At 45.2% G+C, this 26,225-nt stretch overlaps 1 protein-coding gene across 3 annotated transcripts in view; it reads right to left on the reverse strand.

Moving 5' to 3' along the window:
* The window catches only part of LOC123933718 (katanin interacting protein), a 179,071-nt gene that overhangs the window by 86,398 nt on the left and 66,448 nt on the right, over positions 1-26,225 (reverse strand). For all 3 annotated transcript variants that reach the window (XM_045993193.1, XM_045993195.1, XM_045993194.1), the window contains 2 exons: positions 25,029-25,160; positions 20,828-20,956 (listed from right to left, as the gene is read on the reverse strand). In XM_045993193.1, the coding sequence (XP_045849149.1) occupies positions 20,828-20,956; positions 25,029-25,160 (261 nt within the window). The remainder of the gene's footprint in view (positions 1-20,827; positions 20,957-25,028; positions 25,161-26,225) is intronic.

Genomic DNA, 26,225 nt, shown 5'->3' on the forward strand with positions numbered 1-26,225 from the left:
CTAAGATGTTATAAGATTCAGCACTTCATCATCGCTGCTTGATAATTTTTTGTCAATCTATGTTCCATCCCCATGAAATAGCAGATTTACAATCTGAAGGACAAGCATTAAGATCTACACGTAGGGTGGCCAGAAAATTGATCACCGAAGCCAGGACACTTTTGAAAGGGAGAAAGGGCACCAGTCCATTTACCCTGGGACAAGAAAATGCCAGCTGGACCATCTGGTCAAACCAGTGTGTTTGGTCCACCTGGCTATACTTCCCCTATAGCTTGTGCTGCCTAACACAGCTCTGAGAAAATGAGAAGGAATCAATATTGCTTGCTTGGTATTGGTGGTTGACCAGTAACCTTCACAGTTGCCGTACTGTCCAAGTTCTAACCCCTGAACCCTGTGAACCAGTGACAGCTCACAAAGAGGGGAGAGGCACTAAAATACTTTGATCATTCTAGATAAGTCATCCTAAAAAGACCTGATGGTAGAAATATGGATACCAAAGGTGTTGGCTGTGGGGGCTTAGAAACAAGGGACATGTTATGGAAACGAGAGGGGGCTTCCTATGATGTAGTGGCAGGAGCTTACCAGCTGGGCTGTGCCTATGGTTCTGTGGTAAGTGGAACTCAGAACAGAGAGTTGATGATGTGGGAGACTCTGAGCCTGTCCCAGTGGAGAAAGATGCTAAGATACGCGCTCAGAAGAGCATGCTCTGGAAGGAACCCCGAGGCATGGCTGGACAACCTTTTGCTAGTACTTAAGAAGGATCCAAAGTTAATCACATGGAGGGTTCTCTGAAGACACTAGATCTGGGACTCATGGATCATATTTGACATCCCAGTAGATGCCAGGCACAGAGAGAAGATTATCCAGCAAGGATCTGTGATGGATCCTCTTGTCTAATGGAGGGTATCGACGAGGTGTACATAGGAGACCGTATGGTGGTTGAGGATGTCATACCCACGGAAACACTGCGCACTGGCACCGGAAGAGAGACAGGAAGGACAAAATAAAAAAAGGCTGTCATCCTCCCCAAATTCTACACTCAGGAAGCAGGGTGCTACTTGGTTGCGAACACGTGCCACCCTCCACAAGAGAGAAGGATGGCTTGGGGTGGGGGGGGGCGGGGGGAGTGGGTGGAGGCACCTTGGGCCCAGAGGGTGGAGCCCTGAGCCACAGAGAATTATTCTGAGGCCTTAAAACCCAATGGAGTTTGCCCAGTTGGGATTTCAAAACTGCTTGGGTTTGGGGACTCCCTTTTCCTTTGCAGTCTGTCATGGTCCAACCACAGGGGGAGGAGGGAAGGAGGTGACAGTCGCCACCACTAACTTATTCAGGCACACTAAGGGCTGGGGTAATGGTGAGCAAAAAGATGGCAAAGCCTCAGAACAATTGGGGTATAAAAAAAAAAAGAAATAGGGGCATTTCTGCTGTGGCCAGGACAGTGAGGGAAAGAGCCAGCCTGGATAATGGCACAGAGGGTGAGCGGGCTGAGAAGCCCCTGCTGAAAGCTGGTCAGAGAAGGCTGGCTGATGAACCACCATGCAGTGAGTGTCTGGGGCCCCGGCAAGTCGGGCAGGGGGAACAGCAAAGGCAAAGGCCAGGAGGCAGCCATGGCTGGAGGACAGTGTGCACCAGAGAAGGGAGGGCAGGGAGCAGGGAGGGGTCACAGCAGGGCTTTGCAGAGGGACAATGTGGAGGGGGCAGCAAAGCGGGGGAGACGGGGATGCCTCTGGAGATGCATCTGGGAGGCAGTGATGACAAATGACCGACTAGAAATGAACGGTACATACACTCTTTGACCAAGTCCGTCTGAGAAGTTATCCTTCGGTCAATATACACAGATCAGGGATCACCGATAATCAAGAATGTTCCAAATGTGCAACAAGAAGAGTGGGTTAAATGCTCGCTGAGCAGACCTCGACGGAGCCTCAAGAGGCCCTTATGGAAAACCAGTAGATCTTGTGCACTTACTTAGAAAAGTAGCGGGATACACATTTAAGCCAAAGCAAGCCTGTCAAAGAATGTACACGTACAATAAATCCGATTTAAAAAAATGAGTTTCTGTGTAGATAACCACACGAAAAGTTTGGAAAAATAGTCACCAACCTATTAACAGTGTTCTCTCTGGGGGTCGCACGGTGAGAACTTTCTTTTCTCTGTTGTTTTACTTCTTTTTTTTCATAAGCATGTTTCCAGTTTAATACTTAGGAACAAATGATACATTTACATTTATGTTTAAATCCCTTCCCTGACTCCTGCAAAAAGTAAATTCCCTGCAGGAATGGGAGGGACAGTGGGGTGCAGGGCCCTGGACAGCCAGATGTCTGAAAAGTAACTGATCTCCATCCCTGGGACTCATCTCGTCCCCCCAGAAGAATGACTCAGAAAGCAGAAAGCAGCTGCCCCTGACACTGGGTCTGTCCGACTTTGTGTATCCGGTCAAGTAGCCGAGACTTACAAATAACAGGGCAACGATTCTAACGGGAAGAAACTCAGGGAATCCAGCAACCCTGAGCCCTTCTCTGAAAAAAAGCTCCCAGAACAAAATCCAAACAATGAAGGGTAAAGTCAGAATAAAGAGCATAGACTTGGAGAAGCTGTGGTAAAAGGTCTAACAGTAAATGCAGAAGCCACTTAGAGACCGAATAAATACAGGACAGTTGTGCACACTTCGGTTATGAGCCGGAATGCAATGTTCTCTGCCGAAGCCCTTAGCTAGGCTAACAAAAGCCAGAAGAGGGCAGGCAGTGTGGGTCCACTCCCGGCCTCATTTTCAACTTCCATTCAAATCCATCTTTGGTGGAAACACACAGTTTGAACATGGCAAACACAGTTGAAACATAGCAACTCCGACCTCGTAATATTGTTTTCACAATTTACTAAACCGATGCGACATTTTTAAAAATTCCTCTTGCAGTAAGAAGAATCTGAATTTCAATAATTCTTCCTGTTTCCATTTGCTTTTGCTTCTGTTAAGTTAATGCAAATTTCAATGCCATAATTGTATTGACAAAACACACATGAAAAAGCAGCCCAGATTCTGTGTGGCTGGTATCTTCTTTAAAGAGAAAAATAATACATTTGTTCACACTGGATGAGCAAACTTTAAGAACCTATGCTCTTATGATGCCAATGTGATCTAAAACCATCTGTTCCTGGGGCAAAGGGGAGATGGAGTGAGGAGCCACACTCCCTCCAGGAAGCAGTTCAAACCCTTTCCATCTGGAAGGATGAGGACCTTGGATTGGTCACTTTGGAAGCCAACCTGCCCATGCTTCAAAGGGATACTGTGCAGGGGGATATACTGGTTGCTTTTGAAACTGTTATCTAGAAATTTCTCTCTGAAAACCAACTTTAGAGCTTTGCTTTACAACCTGGTCATATGTGATTTCAGTGTTCAGTGTTAAAAATGTTAGGCCAGGGGCGCCTGAGTGGCTCAGTGGGTTAAAGCCTCTGCCTTCGGCTCAGGTCATGATCCCAGGGTCCTGGGATCGAGCCCCGCATCAGGCTCTCTGCTCAGCGGGGAGCCTGCTTCCTCCTCTCTCTCTCTCTCTGCCTGCCTCTCTGCCTAGTTGTGGTTTCTCTCTGTCAAATAAATAAAATTTAAAAAATAAAAAAAAAAACGTTAGGCTCACACCCTTGCAACAGAAAGCCCTCTGCTCAGATGTGAGGCGGTAAACACGGCAGGTGGAGAACAAATCAGGTCCTCTCGCGGGGGATGGGGAGCCAGGGAGGAAGCAGAGGGAGGAACAGATGCCCAGACCACCTGCTAAAACGCAGCAGGGTCAGTGGATTAGTGTCTTACAGGCCTGATCTGCCTCCTTCTGCGGGGCTAGGGAGGGAGGAAACTGGGTGCCATGACAGAGGAAACGGCAATAACAGTGAAATCTAACATTCCCAGCGGCACCAGCTACCAACTACCAAGCTTTTGCTACATACAGGGCGCCAAGCTAACCTCATCTCATTGTAGCCTCCCACCATCCCAGTGGGGGTCCTTGTCTTCGAGGCTCAGGCACCCAAGGACCCGCGCAAGGTCGCACCGCTAGCAACAGCAGAGTCAGCTTGGATGAATGACTGTCTGACTCCAAAGTCCGGGCTCCTCACCATAGTGCCCATGTTTATTCCCTGCCTGATGCCAATGCGGCAGAAGCCAGGGGTCTCTAGGGCGGGATGAAAGTCAGGGGCTCAGTGACTGGGACTGATGAAAGGCGCCTGTAAGAGCTTTTGACACAAAGCAGCCTTGAGCACAAACATATGACACACATATGAGCACAAAACGTGCTCATATGTGTGCTAAGTGCTAGTGACGCAAGCAGACCTCTGACTACACTCAGAAAGGGGAACGGCTGGGTCTAAGTTCTGCGCCTGGGTTCTGAGCCTGACTCCAGCCGCTCTGGGTCCTCGAGCAAGTCTCTGGGCCCAAGACCCCCCGCCCTGGCCCCCCTCCAATGTGGGAAAATGGGCTCTGGAGACCTGACAAGGTTGCTGAAGGGCTGTACGGAGGTGAGAGTTATGAATCAGTGCTCCCTGATTGCTTTCACAGAACATTTCGAATTCAGATGACAGCATGCTCTTTATGTCACATGACATACTGATTTTGCCTAAGAGAAGATCAGATGTTTTGACCGTGAAGCCACGATGGAGACTAACAGTCTTCAAGAGGGAGCAGTGATCTCTGGGGTGGAGGTCCCTGACCCCGCAGCCAGCCCCCCTGCTCCCCAGTAAGATCCCCAATGAGGTCTCATTTGGTTGGCAGTCTTAATAAAATTGGGGTTTGGAATGCATTGGGCTCTGGCATGCACTGTTGGTCGCGGTAATTCCCACTCACTCCTATTGCCCTCCATGAGCCGCTTTGCACATGTGTATTCATCTGCCTGGTCCAGAAAGGATTTTTACCCGACATCAAAGGGTTAATCGGCTAATTTTTTTTCTTCCATTCATTCATTTATTCAACCAATATTTGTTGTTGAGTATGTTTGTCCCGAACAGTAGGTATGACCTGTTAACTATTAGGGACAGAGGAATGAACCAGGCCGACAGAGTGTCTGTTCTCATGGACCTTCTAGTCTGGCAATAAAGATGGCCATTCCAGGGCCGCTTAGGTGGCTCAGCAGGTTAAGACTCTGCCTTCGGCTCAGGTCATGATCTCAGGGTCCTGGGATTGAGTCCCATATCAGGCTCTCTGCTCTGCAGGGAGCCTGCTTCCCCCCACCCCCGACCTGCCTCTCTGCCTACTTGTACTCTCTGTCAAATAAATAAATAAAATCTTAAAAAAAAAAAAAAGACGGCCGTTCTAGAAGAAATGACAAGTACAACAGGCTTCAAGAAGCCAAACCTAGGGCATGCCAGCCCAAGCTTCAGTCCTGGTGGTGCCTGGATCACAAACTTCCCGGAATAAAGCAACTTGGGCCCTAACTTTAGGGTCCACGCTGTGTATTTTTCAAGTTGCATTCCCTTCCACCCATTCTGATGGAGCTGTTGCTAGGCAAATCTGAGTCATATGTTATGTGCTTCAAACACCTGTGGGATGTTGTTAGTTTTTGACACGTTCTTATTGCCCCACTCACCCTTGCATTTTCTTGCACTAATTTTCATTCAAAGCTAAACTTATTTATGAAGTACCTTAGAGTTCAGTCTCAAACGTCCACCGCTATGAAGGAAACAAAAAATCTACCCTTATCTTATGGAGTGGAGTGACATCAGGGGTGGTGGCAGAAGGTCCTGGAGGCTGCCTGCCTGCTTCCATGGCTGTGAGGCCCTTGGCAAGTGTCTCGGCATCAGCGTGCCTTTGGGGCCTCACCTGAGCCTGCCCAGAGCAGGGCCTGGCTGTGGGAAATTGGACAGGGGTGAGGGGATAGAGAAAAAGTAACAAACAATGCCGCCAGCCAACTAGAAATTTTGAGGAATGCCTCAAACGCTCTCTAAAGGACAGAGTGTAGAGAGCCTATCTATGAGTAACTAAAAGCAAAGGAAACTTCATACCCAAACATGGGCATTAACATTTTCCCATAATGGTACATAATGGTACATAATGGTACATAGTTGAGTCCGGAGTCAAGATGGAGAGAGGGGAAGTCCTGGGGCATTCTTTGGGAAGATGCTTTTAGGACTCCAGTGTATTAAGTGTAGAAGTGCTCACCCACAGGATGAAGCCCAGAGGGTGGGCAATGCCCCAGGAAGCCACTGTCCTCAAGGTAGGCAGGAACTCCCATACCTAAGGTGCACAGCTTATACACAGCATGTCGTACCCCAACCACATGATCACCAGGGTCATGTTACACCAAACAGGATGGGCAGAGGGTGTGGGATTCTCAAATACAAAGATGAGCACACAACCAAGAATGGGAAAACGTCTGGGGAAAATCAACACCCTGAAAGACAGGCACCAAATTTAATTAACAAAAGAACTAATACCCAATAAAAGAGAGTTAATACAATAATAGAAGAAAACTTTAGAATACAGAAAATTAATATCCCTAGAGACATTAAAGAGGACATTTCGTCCATGAAAAAGAAACAACGAGATATCCCAAAAGTTTCAATTTTATTGACATTTTAAAAAGATAAACTAAATAGCAGAAACAGATAAAAGATGTGCTAGAGGGGCGCCTGGGTGGCTCAGTGGGTTAAAGCCCCTGCCTTCGGCTCAGGTCATGATCCCAGGGTCCTGGGATCAAGCCCCACATCTGGATCTCTGCTTAGCAGGGAGCCTGCTTCCCTTCCTCTCTCTCTGCCTGCCTCTCTGCCTACTTGTGATCTCTGTCTGTAAATAAATAAAATCTTAAAAAAAAAAAAGATGTGCTAAAAAATCAAACCAAACAATTTTATAAGAACACAGTACAAAAAGACAAAAATAAAGTGTGGAAAGAAAAATTAAGACATTTGAAAGGATAGATGTGGGCCAATATTTGTGCAACAGAAACTCCAGAGAATAGAACAGACACAATGAAAGAGAATGATGATGATGATGATGATGATGATGATGATGACAGATTTTCCATGGCTAAAGAAGAACACAAACCTTCAAATTGAAAAGGGATACCTACTGCTTTAAATGGGACAGATGTTAATACTGACCTATTCGAATGGATTAAATACCCAACCTATCAGAAAATATCTTGACTCTGTATGCACACAGTAATAGTGATTTGAAATATATAAAGCAACAACACAGAAATAGAAGGGAAAATTGGCAAGTTCAGAGAAACAACTAGAATAAGTAAATAAAAATTAAGTAGGATCTATTACAGTGGTTTGCTAACGAGCATAAAAATTTCCTGCCTTATTAAAAATGCAGATTCCGGGATGCCTGGGTAGCTCAGTGGGTTAGGCCGCTGCCTTCGGCTCAGGTCATGATCCCAGAGTTCTGGGATCGAGTCCCACATCGGGCTCTCTGCTCAGCAGGGAGCCTGCTTCTCCCCCTCCCCTCTCTCTCTGCCTGCCTCTCTGCCTACTTGTGATCTCTGTCAAATAAATAAATAAAAATCTTTAAAAAAAAAAATAAAAATAAAAATGCAGATTCCAAACACTCCATTACAACCCTATTACCCACTCCCCCATCTAATTCTGTATCTTTGAGTGGGAAATTTCACATGTTTAATAAGCAGCTCAGGTGATTCTGATGTGGGTGGTCTGAGCTATACTTTAAGACTCACCAGGTTAAATACTCAATAAATGGCTTGACTTAATAGATACATTGAGAACTTTGTACCAAAAGAAGAATATTATTCTTTTGAAACAACATGGAGCAGTCATAAAAATGATTTGGTAGACCAGAAACAATTTCAAAAGCTTCAGAAAACCAGAAACGAAACAAGCAATTCTCTGATCATAACGTAGTATAATTAGAAATTACCACAAAAGGACAGGGAAAAAAAAGACAAACAAAAAAGCTATTTACTTAGAACATTTCTAAAAACTCTCCTTTATAAAGAGGGAACTCCCTCCCCTCCCGAATCACAACCCAGTTAGAATTAAATGATCATGAAAACACTACATACATAGCAAAATTTGTGGGATAAGGACAAAGCAGTATTTGGAGGAAAACTTTTAGCCTTAAAAACTGTTATATATTAGAAAACAAGACTGAAAATAGATGAATTAAGTGCTTAATACAGCAGGCTGTAACATGGGGTGGGGAGAGAACCAAAGCAATAAATTAAACCTCCAAGTTTAGGGAAAGAATCAAGATAAAAGTAAAAATCAACCAAAACTGGGATGCCTGGGTGGCTCAGTGGGTTAAGCCTCTGCCTTCGGCTCAGGTCATGATCTCAGGGTCCTGGGATTGAGCCCCACATCAGGCTCTCTGCTTGGCAGGGAGCCTGCTTACCCCTCTCTCTCTCTGCCTGCTGCTTTGCCTACTTGTGATTTCTCTCAGTGTCAAATAAATAAATAAAATCTTAAAAAAAAATGAACCAAAACAGAAGCCAATAAATGAATGAGTGAAAAATAAATAAATGATGAACTAAAGGATACATGCTCAATAAAACTAAAAGCTGGGTATGGTTTGGCTAGGTAGGTGGAGAGAGCTTTTCATATTTTACTCACTTATGAATTATTTGACTCTTTTCTAATGAGAAAGCACTCATATGTTAGATGTCATATTAAATGATACAAAATAATGTACAAATACCTAATAAATCCTATGTAGGCTATAACTGCAAGAAATAAATGGCATTATTTATTCCAGTAGTGACCCAGAGGTTAGTTATTCTTTACTTTCATTAAGACTGCAAAGGAAGTATTAGTAACTCAGATACCATCCGGTGCCTTGATGTACAGAAATGCTCTATTGGTTGCAAGAATCACTCTATCTCTCACTTCTGGACCAGCATTTCATGGGCAATGAGTGCTTGCTCAGCATTATTCCCCATGAATCATTCATGTTCATTACTGAAGAATTCCTGTACAGCTGGCCTTGTGCTGTCTGACCCTCCTGCCCAGGGTCGGCCTAATGCCATTAGTCAGGCTGTCCTTTGGTCTGAGCTGTCTAGCTGGGCATCTCTGGGTATATTCAGAGCACCTTGCCCCCCAGTGGCTCTGGGTACCAGAGGTGCTAACTCCAGTGTCCCTGGAAAGGAGAAAGACCTCTCCTTCCTCTTGTCAGGAAGAGACAAAGCTTTCTAAATCAGTGGTTGCAAGCCAGTGGTCTCAGGCCAAATCGGGCCAGCCACATATTTTGTTTGATCTATAGAAAATAGTGAGTTAGTAATCAACATTAAAAAAATTTGGGGGGCACCTGGGTGGCTCAGTGGGTTAAAGCCTCTGCCTTTAGCTCAGGTCAGGATCCCAGGGTCCTGGGATCCAGCCCCGCATCAGGCTCTCTGCTCAGCGGGGGGCCTGCTTCCCTTCCTCTCTCTCTGTCTGCCTCTCTGCCTACTTGTGATCTCTGTCTGTCAAATAAATAAATAAAAATCTTAAAAAAAATTTTTTTTTTGGAGAAACCAAGCACAAAGAAACCCAGATACCCGGCTTCTCTTAAAGTTAGAAAGCCTGGTATCACTGGGCCCCTGTTTCCACACAATGACAGCCAAGCTGTGTTGACAACACTGTTCCCTCCCCCACCACGGCTCTCTGCCATGCCCTGATACCCAGGCTAAGGGCTATTACCCACTTGTCTCACTATGTCACTTAAAATATTCAAATAATTCATAAGAGAACAGGACTCCTGGGGAAGGTGGTGAAATAGGAGGATTCTAAGCCCACCTTGTCCCATGGATACAACTAGATAACACCCACATCAGTGTAAATAACCCAGAAAGTGACCCAAAGACGCAGAACAGACTCTCCACAGCTAAACACAGAGAAGAGGCCACATTGAAGAAGGCAGGTTGAGCACAGATGCAGTCGGGAGCTAAACGGACCTGTGGGACTGTCCGTAGGGGGGACAGAGGGAGGGACATCGCAGGTGTGGAGAGGGGAGAGAAACAGACCCTCCCATGGGCACCCCAGCATAGGGAACCTGTGTGAGGAAGACAAATTCCCATAACATATGGCTTTGAAAACCAGAGGGGCTGAATCTCACTTAATAATCAGTGAAGCTTGACACATGAAGCTTTAAAAAGCAGTGGCTTGGCTCTGGGAGATACAAGAGGGTGAGAGGAAACTGAGTCCTTGCCTTAGGGAGACAGCCCAGAAGACACAGCCCAGAAGCAGCAATTCAAAAAATGTGCGGGGTAAACAGGAGTGACATTTGTTTGCTAGTCTCACAGTGTGTGCTGGAGGGGCAGGGATCTTTAGTAGACTTCTCCAGGAACAAAGGAGTTGATGAGTGCCATTTCCCTTACCTGTCCCCCAGTCTAGACACATAGACACCTGTGGGGACCAGCACAGCACCAACCCCTTCTAGTTTGCTTACAGTGTGCTTGCCCCTAAGTTCTCCTGTGGACACACCCCCTCCAATATGTCCTTGGCTGGAGCCCATCCAAAGTGGTGTCACAAGCCTAGGAGTATGCAAGCAGCCCCACTTGATAGGGGCCAGTACCGCTAAAAGTGATTCTTGCCCTGGGGACAGAAGATAATTACATATACCAGTCCAAGTGTGGCTCCAGCAGTGGGCTGGGGGCAGACATCTGGTCTGTGCAAGCCCTGCCCATCAACAAAAGCTTCTCTGGGACAACACAGGGAAAGCTTCCTATAGTTTGGTGCTACTGCATTTCTGGCAAATGCTGGGTATGACTCAACTCAAGCCCAAGGTGGAACAAGATTGGCCTGCTAACAACACAGGGACCAAACACTGCCCTCACCAGGCAAAGAGAGCCACTGCAGACGACTGGACTGACAGGAGCACTAGCTCAGCTACAACAGGCACACATGCAACATACGTAAGTGACATCCTTGAGGTTCTGAAAACAGGGGACATTGCACTGAAGGCCATCACACGACCTCTTCTTTGTAAGGCCACTACCTTCAAGACCAGGAGATGTAGCTGACTTTCCTAACACATAGAAAGAGGCACAGAGAGTTAGACAAAATGAGGCAACAGAAGAAAATGTCCCAAGTGAAAGAATGGGACAAAATCACAGCAAGAGACCAAAATAGAATAAAAACAAGTAATATACTTGATAGAGAACTTAAAGTAATGGTCCTAAAGATACTCACTGGACTCAAAAGTGGAAGACTTCAGTGAGACAAGAAAGAGACGGAAAACATAAAAATGAACTAATTAAAGAAGAAGAACGTGATAACTTAAATGAAGAATACACTAGAAGGAATGAATAGGAGGCTAGAGGAAGGAGAACAGGTTAGTGACCTGGAGGTCAGAGTAATGGAAAGCAAGCTAAACAGGAGAGAGAAAAAGTAGTAATAAAAAATGAAAATGGGGCACACGGAGGCTAAGTTGGTTAAGCCGATGACTCTTGAATTTAGCTCAGGTCATGATCTCAGGGTGCTGGGATCAAGTCCCACATTGGGCTCCATGCTCCGCAAGGAGTATGGTTAAGGATTCTCTCCCTCTCATTCCCTCTCCCCTACTTGCTCATTCTCTCTCTAAAATAAATAAATATGGGACACCTGGGTGGTTCAGTGGGTTAGGCTGCTGCCTTTGGCTCAGGTCATGATCCCAGGGTCCTGGGATCGAGTCCCGCATCAGGCTCCTTGCTTGGCAAAAGAGCCTGCTTCTCTCTCCGCCTCTGCCTGCCTCTCTACTTATGTGTCCTCTCTCTCTTTCTGACATATAAATAAATAAATAAAATCTTTAAAAAATAATAATAATAAATAAATCTTTTTAAAAAAAACCCAGTCATAAATCAAGTAAAAAAAAAATGGTAATAAGTACATACCTATCAATGATTACTTTGGAACAAATGCTCTTATCAAAAGACACAGGGTATCAGAGTGGATAAAAAAGCAAGACCCATTCATATGCTGCCTACAAGAGACTCATTTCAGACATAAAGACACAAGCAAATTGAAAGCAAAGGGATGGAAAAGCATTTATCATGCAAATAGAAGTGAAAAGAAAGCTTGGATAGCAATACTTATTCAGACAAAATAGACTTTAAAACAAAGACTGTAACAAGAGACAAAGAAGGACACTATGTAATCATAAAGGGAATAATCTACCAAGAGTAATAACAATTGGAAATACTTACATAAGCAATATAAGAGCACTTAAATACATAAAGCAGGAAATAATAAACATAAGGGAAGTAATCAATAGTAATACAATAATAGCAGCAGACTTTAACATCACACTTATGTCAATGGACATATCTTCCAAGCAGAAAATCAAGGAAACAGTGGCTTTGAATGACATATTGGACCAAATGAGTCTAACAGATATATTCAGAACATTCTATCCTAAAACAGCAGAATACATGCTCTTTTCAAATGCACATGGAACATTCTCCAGAATAGATCATACATTAGGTCACAAAACAAGTCTCAATTCAAAAAGACTAAAGTCATACCATGCACCTTTTCTGACCATAATGCTATGCAACTAGAAACCAACCACAAGAAAAAAAACCTGAAAAGAACACAAATACATGGAGGTTAAATAACACACTACTGAACAAGGAATGGGTCAACCAAGAAATCAAAGAGGAAATAAAAAAAATACATCGAGATAAATGAAAACATGACAGTCCAAAACCTTTGGGACACATCAACAGCTGTTCTAAGAGGTAAGTTTATAGCAATACAGGCCTACCTTCAGAAGCAAGAAAAAGCTCAAGGAAGCAACCTAACCTTATACCTAAAGGAACCAGAAAAAGAACAAACAAAACCCAAAACCAGTAGAAGGAAGAAAATAATAAAAATTAGAACAGAAATAAATGAGGGGCGTCTGGGTGGCTCAGTGGGTTAAGCCTCTGCCTTTGGCTCAGGTTATGATCTCAGGGTCTTGGGATCGAGCCCCACATCGGGCTCTCTGCTCGGCGAGGAGCCTGCTTCCCCGCCTCTCCAGCCTCTCTGCCTACTTGTGATCTCTCTCTGTCAAATAAATAAATAAATAATCTTAAAAAAAAAAAAAGGAACAGAAATAAATGAAATAGAAACTAAAAGAATAATAGAACAGATCAATGAAATAAGGAGGAGCTGGTTCTTTGAAAAGGTCAACAAATTGATAAACCTAGCCAGACTCATTGAGAGAGACAGAGAGACAAAATCAGAAATGAAAGAGGAGCCACAAAAACAGATACCACCAAAACACAAAGGATTATAAGAGAATATTATGCAAAATTATATGCCCACAAATTGGACAACCTAGAAGAAATGGATAAATTCCTAGAAACATATAACATCCCAAAACTGAACCAGGAAGAAAACAGAAAATTTGAACAGGCTGATTACCAGGAAAAAATAGAAAATTTGAACAGTGAAATTGAATCAGTAATCAAAAAACTCTCAACAGACAAAAGCCCAGATCAGATGGCTTCACAGGTGAATTCCTGCACACTTTTAAAGAAGAGTTAATACCCATTCTTCTCAAATTATTCCAAAAAGTAGAAGAGGATGAAAACTTTCAAATTCATTCCATGAGGTTAGTATTATCCTGACACCAAAACCAGATAAAGACATTACAAAAAAAAAAAAAAAAAGAATTACAGGCCAATGTCACTGATGAACACAGATGCAAAAATTCTCAACAAAATATCAGCAAACCAAATCCAACAATATCTTAAAGAAATCATTCACCATGATCAAGTGGGATTTATTACTGGGCTGCAAGGATGGTTCAATATTTGCAAAACAATCCATGTGATACACCAAATCAACAAGAGAGATGATAAAAACCATACGGTCATTTCAATTGATTCATAAAAACCATCTGACAAAGAACAATATCCACTCATGGTAAAAACCATCAACAAAGTAGGTTTAGAGGGAACATACCTCAACATAATAAAGGCCATGTATGAAAAACCCAGGACTAACATCATACTGAGATAAAAAACTCCGAGCTTTCCCCTAAGGTCAGGATCAGGACAAGGAAACTAGAGAAAGGATGTCCACTCGCATCACTTTTTTTTTGTTTTTTTGAGATTTTATTTATTTATTTGACAGAGATCACAAGTAGGCAGAGAGGCAGGCAGAGAGGGAAGAAGGGAAGCAGGCTCCCTGCTGAGCAGAAAGCCCGATGCGGGGCTCGATCCCAGGACCCTGGGATCATGACCTGAGTTGAAGGCAGAGGTTTTAACCCACTGAGCCACCCAGGCACCCCTGCTCTCACCATTTTAATTCAACATGGGACTGGAAGTCCTAGCCATAGCAATCAGACAAGAAAAAGAAATAAAATGCATCTAACTTGGCAAGCAAGAAGTCACTAATTTCAGACAACATGATCCTATATATAGAAATCTCTAAAGACTGCACTAAACAATGACAAGAACTGATAAATTAATCCAGTAAAGTCACAGGATCTAAAATCAATGTACAGAAATCCGCTGCATTTCTATACACTAATGATGAGGTAGCAGAAAAGGAAATTAACAATCTCATTTACAACTGTACCAAAAAAGAATAAAATACGTAGGAATAAACCTAACCAAGGAGGTGAAAGATCTGTATGCAGAAAACTATGCAACATTAATGAAAAATTGAAGACAACCCAAACAAATGAAAAGATATTCCAGTCTCATGGATTGGAAGAACAAACATTGTTAAAATGTCCATATTACCCCAAAAGCAATCTACAGATTTAATACAATACCTATCAAAATGCCACCAACATTTTTCAAAAAGATAGAACAAATAATCGTAAAATTTGTGAGGAACTACAAAAGATCCCAAATAGCCAAAGCAATCTTAAAAAAAGAAAGAAAAACACTGAAGGTACCACATTCCCAGATTTCCAGATATACTACAAAACTGTAGTACTCAAAACAGTATGGTACTGGCACAAAAAAAACCAGACACATAGCTCAATGAAACAGAACAGAAGGCCCAGAATTAAACCCACAATTATATGATCAATTAGTTTTCAACAAAGGAGACAAGAATATGCAATGGGAAAAAGACAGTCTCTTTGACAAATGGTGTTGGGAAAACTGGATAGCAACATGCAGAAAGAATAAACTGGGTGACTTTCTTAAACCACACACAAAAATAAACTCAAAACAGATAAAGGACCTAAATGTGAGAACCAAAACCATAAAAATCCTAAAAGCACAGATAGTAATGCCTCCGACATCACCCATAGCAATATTTTCCTAGATATGTCTCTTGAGGCAAGGGAAACAAAAGTGAAAATAACCTGCTGGGAACACATGAAAACGGAAAGCTTCTGGGGCGCCTGGTGGCTCAGTTGGTTAAGCATCTGACTCTTGATTTTGGCTCAGGTCATGGTCTCAGGGTCCTGGGATCAAGTCCCGTGTCCTGCTCCCCATCAAGCGGGGAATCTGCTGGTCTCCCTCTCCCTCTGCCCTTCCCCCTGCTCGCTCTCTCTCTCTTTCCATTAAATAAATAACTCTTTTTTAAAATAACAAAAAGCTTCTGCACAGCAAAGGAAACAATCAACAAAACAAAAGACAATGTACTGAATGGGAGATCTCTGCAAGGGTTAGTATCTAAAATGTTAAGAACTTACACAACACCAAAAAAACAAATGATCTACTTAAAAAATTAGCAGAGGACATGGGCAGACATTTCTCCATAGAAGACATCCAGAGGGCCAACAGGCACATGAAAAGATGCTCAACATCACTCATCCTCAGGGAAATGTAAATCAAAACCACAATGAGATCCCACCTCACACCTGTCCCAATGGCTAATATAAAAAACACAAGAAACGATAGGTGTTGACGAGGATGTGGAGAAAAAGGAACCCTCGTGCACTAGGGAACCAAAACTGGTACAATCAGGATGGAGGCTCCTCAAAAAAACTAAAGAATTAGTATATGATCCCATAAACCCACTCTTGGGTATTTACCTAAAGAACAGGAAAACACACATTCAAAAAGATGCACGTACCCCCATGTTTAAGATTCTATTTATTCATTTGACAGACAGAGATCACAGGCAGGCAGAGAGGCAGGCAGAGAGAGAGGGGAGGGGAAGCAGGCTCCCTGCAGAGCAGAGAGCCCGACGCGGGGCTCGATCCCAGGACCCCGGGACCATGAACTGGGCCGAAGGCAGAGGCCTTAACCCACTGAGCCACCCAGGTGCCCCATGTTTATTACAGCATTATTTATAATAGCTCAATTACAGAGGCAACCCCAGTGTCCAATGATGGATGGCTAAAAATGTTGTGACACAGATATCTGACGGAATATGACTCAGCCATCAAGAAGAATGAAATCTTGCCATTTGCAACAATGTGGATGGAGCTAGAGAGTATTAAGCTAAGCGAAATAAGTCCGTGGAAGACAAATACCATGTGATTTCACCGTATGTGGAATTTAAAAAACAAAACAAAGGAAAAAAAAAAAAAGAAAGAGACAAACCAAGAAGCTGATTCTTAGCTATAGAGAAAAACAGCTGGTCATGGTGGCTGGTGGGGTCGGGGTGGAGATTAGGTGATAGGGATTAAGAGTACATTTATCATGCTGAGCACTGAGTCATGTACAGAACTGCTGAATCACCGATTGTACACCTGAAGCTAATATAGCACTGCATTTAGCTACAATGGAATGAAAATACCGGAGTGACAGTGATGACCCCAACACAGCATGCGGCCAGCCAAGGAGACACATCTGCGAGCTGAAGCAGACCCTGCAGCCCTTCTGGCCACACCCACTTCTATTCATCACCGTATTTCTACTTTCACCTTAACATCCAGCTTAATGTTTTCAACTCATAACTAATAAATCCTCTCCTACATGGCCCTATTTTCTCTGAACTGTTTTTTTTTCCCAGTTTGAAACATATTTTGAATGTGACTAATGTGAGAAAAACCAGATATGAAGGATTCATATTCATTTTCTTAATGATGCTTTAATAACACAAAATTGCTTTTCTATTTACCTAAACTTCACCTCTTTAAACAGTCAAAACCTAAATAAAATAATTTTCTATGAATATATTTCTAGGGCCATCTGGGTGGCTCAGCCGGTTAAGCATCTGCCTTCCGCTCAGGTCAGGATCCCAGGGTCCTGGGACTGAGTTCCACATTGGGCTCCCTGCTCAGTGGGGAGCCTGCTTCTTCCTCTTTCTCTGCCCCTCCCCACCCTGGTTGTGCATGCTCTATCTCTTTCTCTCAAGTGCACACATTCTTTCTGTCAAATAAATAAATGAAATCTTTAAAAAGAGGAAGAAAGAAGGAAAATATTTCTATAATACATTAAGACTTTCTCGCCACCTTAAAACATACTTTTGTCTTTCCTTGATACTAATGGTCAATGTTCTGGATAGAAATTGATCTGTAATAGAGGAGATGCCATCAGGAGCTATTATGCTTTTGTGTCTTTCATTTATTATTTTAAGCAATATCCTCTGTCACCCGAGTTTCTGGAAGTACAGGATATGGTTTTGAAGACAAGGGCGGAGCTCCCGCCCATCCTTTTCTGGCTTTTATGAATCTCCTGGATTTTTATTCTTGTTTTATTTTGTTTTTTTTTTACTTCACAGTTATCTCTCTTTTGTATGATAAAGAAAGATTCTAACTTTGAATTTTAAAGATTTTATTTATTTATTTGGCAGACAGAAATCACAAGTAGGCAGAGAGGCAGGCAGAGAGAGGAAGGGAAGCAGGCTCCCCGCTGAGCAGAGAGCCCGATGTGGGGCTTGATCCCAGGACCCTGAAATCATGACCTGAGCCGAAAGCAGAGGCCTCAACCCACTGAGTCATCCAGGTGCCCTAACTTTGAATTTTAAAATTCCTTTCTTTTATGGTCCCCAGATCTAACCCACAAAGTCCAAATTATCTCCAAAACTTTCCTTCCATCTGAGGTAAACTGAAATCTTTAGGTCTTCTGATTCAGAGTCACTGGGAGTTCTTCTATTAAAAACACAATCTTTTGGGGCGCCTGGGTGGCTCAGTGGGTTAAGCCGCTGCCTTCGGCTCAGGTCATGATCCCAGAGTCCTGAGATCAAGCCCCATATTGGGCTCTCTGCTCAGCAGGGAGCCTGCTTCTCTCCCTCTCCCTCTCTCTCTCTGCCTACTTGTGATCTCTGTCTGTCAAATAAATAAATAAATTCTTTAAAAAAAACAACAACAATCTTTTAAAAAAGATTTATTTATTTAATTGAAAGAGAGCGAGCAAGCAGTCTCCTATACAAATTCCATTAGCTTAAAAATGAAATCTTAAAATATGTATTTCAAACAAATATCCTAAGTGATTCTTGTGCATATCAAATTTTGAGATCCGCAGCTCTGTCTTTTCTTAAAGCTGTGGGTCTCAAACATTGCTGCAAAATACACTCATGTATTTTTGAGCTTTAAAAAACAAAAACAAAAAACATGTGTGAGCCCAAACACAGAGTCAGAATCTGAGCCTCTGGAAGGTAGGACATGTACATTTGTCTTTATTTAGTTAGCTTTTACTTTTTTTTTTTAATATTTTATTTATTTGACAGAGAGAAATCACAACTAGGCAGAGAGGCAGGCGGAGAGAGAGGAGGAAGCAGGCTCCCTGCGGAGCAGAGAGCCCAATGCGGGGCTCGATCCCAGGACCCTGGGATCATGACCTGAGCCGAAGGCAAAGGCTTTAACCCACTGAGCCAGCCAGGCGCCCCTAGCTTTTACTTTTTATGTCATGTTTATTGTGGATTTTGTATGCTGTTCGTAGGAAACAACAGACACAGATCCCATGCACCCTTCATCCAATTCTCCCCATGGTAACACCTTGCTTAATTATAAAGCACAACAGCACAATTGGGAAATTAACATCAATACAATCCTACTACGCCTTTTCAACTAGGTCTCCTTTTTTTTTCTTTTAAGATTTTATTTATTTATTTGATAGACAGCGAGAGAGGGAACACAAGCTGGGCAAGTGGGAGAGGAAGAAGCAGGCTTCCCTCAGAGCATGGAGCCTGAGGTCGATCCCAGAACCCTGGCATCATGACCTGAGCCGAAGGCAGACGCTTCACCGACTGAGCTACTCAGGTGCCTCTCAACTAGGTCTCCTTTTTTTTTTTTTTTAAGATTTTATTTATTTATTTGACAGAAAGAAATCACAAGAGAGGCAGGCAGAGAGAGAGGAAGGGAAGCAGGCTCTCCGCTGAGCAGAGAGCCCGATGTGGGACTCAATCCCAGAATCCTGGGATCATGACCTGAGCTGAAGGCCGCGGCTTAACCCACTGAGCCACCCAGGCACCCAACTAGGTCTCCTTTTAAACTCTTTCTTTCTCTGCTGATGCTTAGCTCTGTTGAAGCAGAGTATCTCCTCCTTAATGTGCTAGCTTCAAAAAAAAAAAATAAAAAACTTTATTTTTTTTTTTTAAAAAAAGCTAAAACATACAAGAAAACATACCAGAATTGTATAATGGAAGGGTATAATGAATACCCAAAATCCTTCACCTACACCTTCACCAATTCTCGGAAGACCTGAGAACAAGGACCTTCTCTTCCATAAACACAATATAATCCTCAAATTCAGGAAATTTCACATCGATACAATATTGTTGTCTAATATAATACAGTGAATTTTCAAATTTGTTAATTTCCCTAACCATCCCAACACTAAGAGCAGTTACCACCTTGACACCTGCCCCCCCCCACCCGTCCCCTCTGCAAGGATCACGTGCGACCTAACTGTGGTATCTGGTTAGCCTCTTTTATCTGGAATAGGCTTTCTCGTGCCACCGATAGTTCTGAAGACCCCAGCCCAGCTGTTTCGCAGACAGTCCCTCAATTTGGCTTTGGCTGGTGGTTTCCTCATTGGATTTCATTTTTGAAAAACATTTTTTCATCATTGTTCCCAGCTCTGGGTTCGCTAAGAAGAGTTCTTCTGGATCCTAAGCTCAGCTGATAGATGGCCACCTCTCAGCCCCTCACTTCCAGGCAGCACACCAATCAAATTCAAAACAGACTGCTGCCCCTACAGAGAACTGGGCACTCCGGGGAGCAAATGTAGCTCGGCATAATTCCCAGCCTATGATCGTTAATTGCAAGGAGTAAGGAGTCATGGAGTCTGGGTTTCCAGTCTGGGTTCCTCTGAGGCCTGGCCTCCTTTCTCTCCTACCTAGCACTTGAGTGACTGGGTGGCCCACTCATGTGCCTTTGGCTCAGGTCATGATCCCAGGGTCCTGGGATCGAGTCCCACTTTGGGCTCCCTGCTCAGCGGGGAGTCTGCTTCTCCCTCTACCCCTTACCCCTGCTTGTGCTCTCTCACACACTCTCTCTCTTTCTCTCAAATAAATAAATAAATAAATAAAATCTTAAGAAAGAAAGAAAGAAAGAAAGAAAATACCTAGCATTTAACTCACAGGGTTAATGCAGGAATGGAGGTAACACACTCAACACAGTGCACAGAACTTAGTAAGGTTTCACTTAATGCAAGTTTCCACTATCTTTTTTTTTTTTTTTTTTTTTTTAAGATTTTATTTATTTATTTGACAGAGAGAGATCACAAGTAGACAGAGAGGCAGGCAGAGAGAGAGAGAGAGGGAAGCAGGCTCCCTGCTGAGCAGAGAGTCCGATGCGGGACTCGATCCCAGGACCCTGAGATCATGACCTGAGCCAAAGGCAGCGGCTTAACCCACTGAGCCACCCAGGCGTCCCTCCACTATCTTTAAAAAATATATCATCAAGTCAAATTTCATGTGTATTGTTTTAAATCTAGTGGGGGCCCAAGGTTTTTGTGAAAGCCACATCTGGCTGTGACCTGCGTCATCTTCCCAGGTGTAGGTGAAGATGCTCTCATGGGGCCCGACCTCCAGCCCAGCGGCTTGGCTCTGGGAGAGACCCCGGCCCTTCATGGGGACATGAGGCTGAAATGCATCTTACCATCACATCCTGGATAGTTAAGAGGATCCTTTCTTTGTCGGTACTGCTCGCAGGGTCAGGGCATCCGTGGGCATCCAGAAGGGAGAGATGAAAATCGCAGGGCGTGGTGTCAGTGGAAGACTTGGAGCCCTAGGGACAAGTGGAGAGAACAGGTGTGGGAAAAGCGACTCACGTCCCTGAAGACGTGCTGGGTCCCTTGTCCTCTCCGTTGGTCTCCATGCCTCCTGGTTCCCTCCTCACCTCCTCCTCCTTCTCTGCGCCTGCTCCCAAAGCTGACTGGGTCAAACCCATCCCTGCCTCACCCACACCACCGCAGGCACACGGAAAGTAAGTAGACTGGGATTCAGACTTGGGCCGCCCAACACCTAAACACCGGCTCAGTGAGGACCGAGTGAGGGCCAGCGTGGAGGTGCGGACACCACATCTGGTTGAATAAAATAGGCAGGCTTATCAGAGAGGGCAGATGGTGTATAATCCCATCTATGGGAAAATAACAATAAAAAATAAAGGGGGGGGCCCTGCGTGGCTCCACCCAGTTAAGCGTCTGACCCTTGCTTTGGGCTCAGGTCACGATCTAAGCATCTTGGGATCAAGCCCCTTGTTGGACTCCAGGCTCAGTGCTGGGCCTGCTTGATATTCTCTCTCTCCCGTTCCCTCTGCCCCCTTCCCCCAAATAAATAATGAAAATCTTAAAAACAAAAAACAAAAACAAAACAAGGCAAAAATAGTCCTCACCGGAGGTTATGTATATGGTCATCTAAAACAGAAGTACCCATGCAATGGGACAGGTTTTAAGCCTCAGTACTGAAATTGCTGGAGGCGGACTGAAGGGATTTGCTTCAGGGCCCTGCTGGGGACCAGTGGCACGGGCTGAGCCCCTGGAGGAGGCCCAGCCAGCGATGGTAGACGAGAATCTCCACCGCACCCACAGGGGCTGAGCTGTCATGGGCCTCAGCAGAGGCCACAGGGGGCAGAACTGCTGGGGACGCACAGCTTGTGACAGGTGTTTAGTTGTTTCTTTTTTTTTTTTTAAGATTTTTTTTATTTATTTGACACAGAGAGAGAGAGAGATCACAAGTAGGCAGAAAGACAGGCAGAGAGAGAGGGGGAAGCAGGCTCCCTGCTGAGCAAACAGCCCAGGACCCTGAGATCATGACCTGAGCCGAAGGCAGAGGCCCAACCCACTGAGCCACCCAGGCGTCCCTTAGTTGTTTCTGTGTGTCACCCTGTAACAATGACTTGAGATCACTGAACTGTGTTGGTGGGCAAATAACCACTTCACCCCACTTCAGGGTCCACACAATGGAGGGAAAACTCACAGCAATAACAGAACTCGGGAACTAGCTAGCACTCACCAGGAATGGGCCGGGACTGGAACATTCCAGATCTACCACCTCCTCTTGGATATAATCAATACATCGTATAATGAATATAAGAAATCTTCATTCTGGATGGATATACCCATCTATGATCTCTGGGGCAGTGGAATTATGAAAGGACTTTTATTTTCTTTATTATCAGTTGAATTTTTTTATATAGACTACACATTACCAGGGGAAAAAAGACATCTTACTAATAGAGAAGAGTGTGCACTTTGTTTCATTCCTGATACACAAATGGAGCCCTATTATCCCTTGCAACACAAAACCCAACATGACTGAGACCTGGCACTTTGGCAGAACTCTCTGGAAAGAGGCGTCCTCTTTTCTCTGGGGTTCCTAAGCTGCCCAGGTAGAATCCTTCATCTTTACGACAGGCTCAAAGCCCCAGGCCATCTGAGCCTTGGCCTCACCTCGTTTCCTTGCCTCTTGCTCACCCAGCTCCCAGGCACACTGATATCCCCTCTGCACCCCCATCTCAGGGCCTTTGTGCCTGCCATTCCTGCGCCTGGCAAGCTCTTTTCTGCAGGGCTCGCTCCCGGTCTTTCTCCAGAACCACTCCCAGGGCATCTCATCAATCATCAATGAGAAGCCCCTGCCCGTCTTTTTCCAGCCCTTTGCCGTTGCTCTGATCAGCCCTATCGCCTACTGGCATAGGACATGTTGTTTATTGTCTGTTTTATCTTCAGTGTCTAGAACGGTGCCTGCAATCTGGAGTAGGGGCTGTGGCCCATGCAGTGCACACCTGTCCCCGGGGGCGGCCGCTTCTCAGCCCCAGCTGCTGCTGCCATGTAAGGACGGGGCTCCCAAATGTTCGCGTGTTTCAAGGCAAGCCCCCAATTCACATTCTGACATGGAATCTCCTGATTCTTAAATGTCAGCTAGTAATTCTTTCAAAAGCCCCGTGCACGTCAATGGGCTGGAGGCCAACCGACCATGTCTGTGGCACGCCAGTCTGTGAACTCAGAGCCGCCAAGAAATTGAAGATCGCTAAGGATATGATGGAAGGCGGACAGGCTGGTGTGTTTCAACAGTGAAGGTCAGATGAAAAGTACACACGCACGCACGCATCTCCTTTTGCTCCATTTCAGAGCTGCACTCACAAACAGTGTGAGGTGGATGAGTATATTTAGCCACACGCCTTTCTCTCTTTCTCGTTCAGATTGCATCTCTGCGGCTTCTGCCTTGGCCGAACACTGGCGTCACCATTTTACTCTTTCACTTAGCAGGAAAATAACTCCAAGGGGAAATTGACTGTGAAGCCTTACGGAGTGCCCCCTCAAGATGGGGAGGAAAGGGAAAGAAAGAGAATCAAGCACTCAGGGTAGAAAAAATGAAGTGTTGGCAGAGTGCTGATTCTGAGCACGCGCACGCACACAGGAATGCTAATGGAAGCTTTAATAGCTCATGAGGGGCAGGCTGTCTGGGGCTGCGGGGAGCCTGGGAGCTTGCAAAGGAAGAACTATATGTTCATTTACCAGGGGGTAGGGGGTCGGGGGGGACCAAATGGCCAAAGGAGAAGAGAGAGAACTACCCCACTTCCTGCGTGAAGGGCGTGCACACGTTCTCCGACAGGGGGCGTGGCTGAGACGGCAACAGACTGAACTTGGGGATGGACCAGCCTCCCAAGTGAAGGGAGACTGACAGCTGTTTGCACAGACGTGTGCTCAGACTCTGAGCAGGGACCTTCTGTTGATTCAGAAGCAAGCGCGCGCGTGGCGGGGGGGGGAGGTGGACGTTAAAGGCAGTAAAGTCCACACCACAATTTTGCCTACAGTAAAATCCCATTTCTAGGGACTGGGTAGGAAACAAGATCATTCATTGGGTTATTCTATTGAAAAAAAAAAAAAAAAGATGTTGTGTGTCTCCCCCTCCCCCCGCAGGAAGACAGAATTTCCAATTTATTTGCAGAATTTGTGGTCAGGATGGAAAACAAAGTGACCCTTTGCTCCTTACCTGTCCTTTGTGTGCCAAGAAGGAGACACAAACAGGCAACACCACAGAGGAATGTGTCCTGGACGCTATTCCCATGGCTTTTATGAGTCACATGTATTTCTTAAAGGTACGGAGGCAAGATTTTTGTTCTTTGAGGGAGGCTGTCACATCTGCAGCCCGGACCCAAAGCAGAACATCATAGGCCCAGTGAATGGGGCAGGGTTTGGTTTAGGGGCCTGACTTTGTCCAGCTGCCTGCTAATAATTTTGCTTCTACATAACCATGGAGATGATCCACATACTCATTCTATGTATAAAAGCTACGCCCTTGGAATAAAATGCAACAACCACCCACGGTTGCCCCTCACCAGGCCCACTGTGCACACCTCCTGGTCTGCTCCCTGCCCCTCCAACCTTACACATCATCCCACACTCCCCGACTCACACTGGGCCTGCACTGCTCCTTCAACAAGTCTGGCCTCATGGCATCTGTGCGTGCTGTTCCCTCTGCCTGCAGTGCTTTTCCATCAGGTTCTGTCTGCCCTCCTCTCCCCTCTCATCCAGCTTTTAGGACTCTGACAAATGTCACTTCCTCTAGGAAGCCTTCCTGGATATCCTAGAAGCTCTTCTGAGCCCACCACACCTTGCCCCACCCCTCAGCTCCCTCCCGCGGTAGAGGGATTGTATGCTATTGCTACTCTGGGGTCAGACACCAGCCTTACTGACACCTGGACTCTGGGGGCCCAGTGGAGCATCTAGCCTATAGTCTGGGTGCTCACTACAGTGTGGGAGATGAATGTCGCAGTGAAAGAACTCAGGAGCATATGGAAGGAAAGTCGCCATGTGCTGAGAGCCGCTGTGACACAAGCTGAGGCCAGTCAGTCCTACCTGCGGAAGGTCCCCAGCAGCACCCTGGGCCTTGGCGGTCTCATCTCTGCATGCCTCAAAATCTTCAGAAGAGCCCAGAGGAGGCTCGATGTGGAGCCGCGGGCCAGCTTCTGTTCTGATCTGCACTGATTTCTAGACAGAAGAAGATGGTTTCAGAAGCAATGGAACAAATGCCTCGATTCCTCTAAGGGGTGAGCACCTTAGGGGGCAGACCATGAGGTGGCAGGTCCCTGTCCCCCAGCAGTCATGCTATGAGGCACGGTGGCCCGGCACTGGCTCACAAGGGCCAGCCTAGCGGGTCCTGCCCCCTCTGCTCAGAAGTCTTTACTGGTTGCTACCACAAAAAGCATGCTTAGTAGGACTTTTTTTTTTTTTTAATACTTTATTTATTTATTTGTTAGAGAGCGAGCGAGCACAGGCAGACAGAGTGGCAGGCGGAGTCAGAGGGAGAAGCAGGCTCCCGCTGGGCAAGGAACTCGATGTGGGACTCGATCCCAGGACACTGGGATCATGACCTGAGCCGAAGGCAGCTGCTTAACCAACTGAGCCACCCAGGCGTCCCTCAGTAGGACTTTTTTAAAGCAACTTTTCGGTTTGAAATACCTTATCAGTAAAATGTTAGTGCGTGATAAACTTCCCCAAATTGGCCTTGTGATCCAATGGGTTTAGGAGACCCTGGGCTTTTTTTCCCCCCTCAGGACTTCTCAGGGCCAGGGCCTGGGTGGGGGCATAAGTGAGACACGACATTTAAGAGGGGGTACAGATCCAAGAGCAAGGGCTTCCTTAAACTTTCTGCTCTGGGCTCGCTCTAGGGAGGCCCAGCTTCTGAGAGAAGAGGTTGGCCAAGCCATGTGTACTGAACGTAGCACCCCGCGGAGGGACAAGAATTTAGACCTTGCCTTTCCCCTCGTGTCCTGGGTTCGAACCCTCCACCCTGTAGAACTCCGCGGCCCCACAGGCTTGGTGAACTGAGCTGTTATCTCGGTGAAGGACACAATGCAGGGCCTTAGTGCTGGCGGGCCTCTCCCTCATAGGACTGAACACCTTCCTCAGCCACAGTCACATCGTTCCCCCCGCCCCCATTAGTGCTTTCACACTAGTGGCACTCCTAGCGTGTAAGAAGCTCACTTAGTCCTATAGCAACCCCGGGGGAAACTGAGGCACCAGGCCGCATGCCTCTCACCCAAGGTCACACAG

This window comes from Meles meles, chromosome 21 (genome assembly GCF_922984935.1).
Source record: "Meles meles chromosome 21, mMelMel3.1 paternal haplotype, whole genome shotgun sequence".
NCBI lineage: Eukaryota > Metazoa > Chordata > Mammalia > Carnivora > Mustelidae > Meles > Meles meles.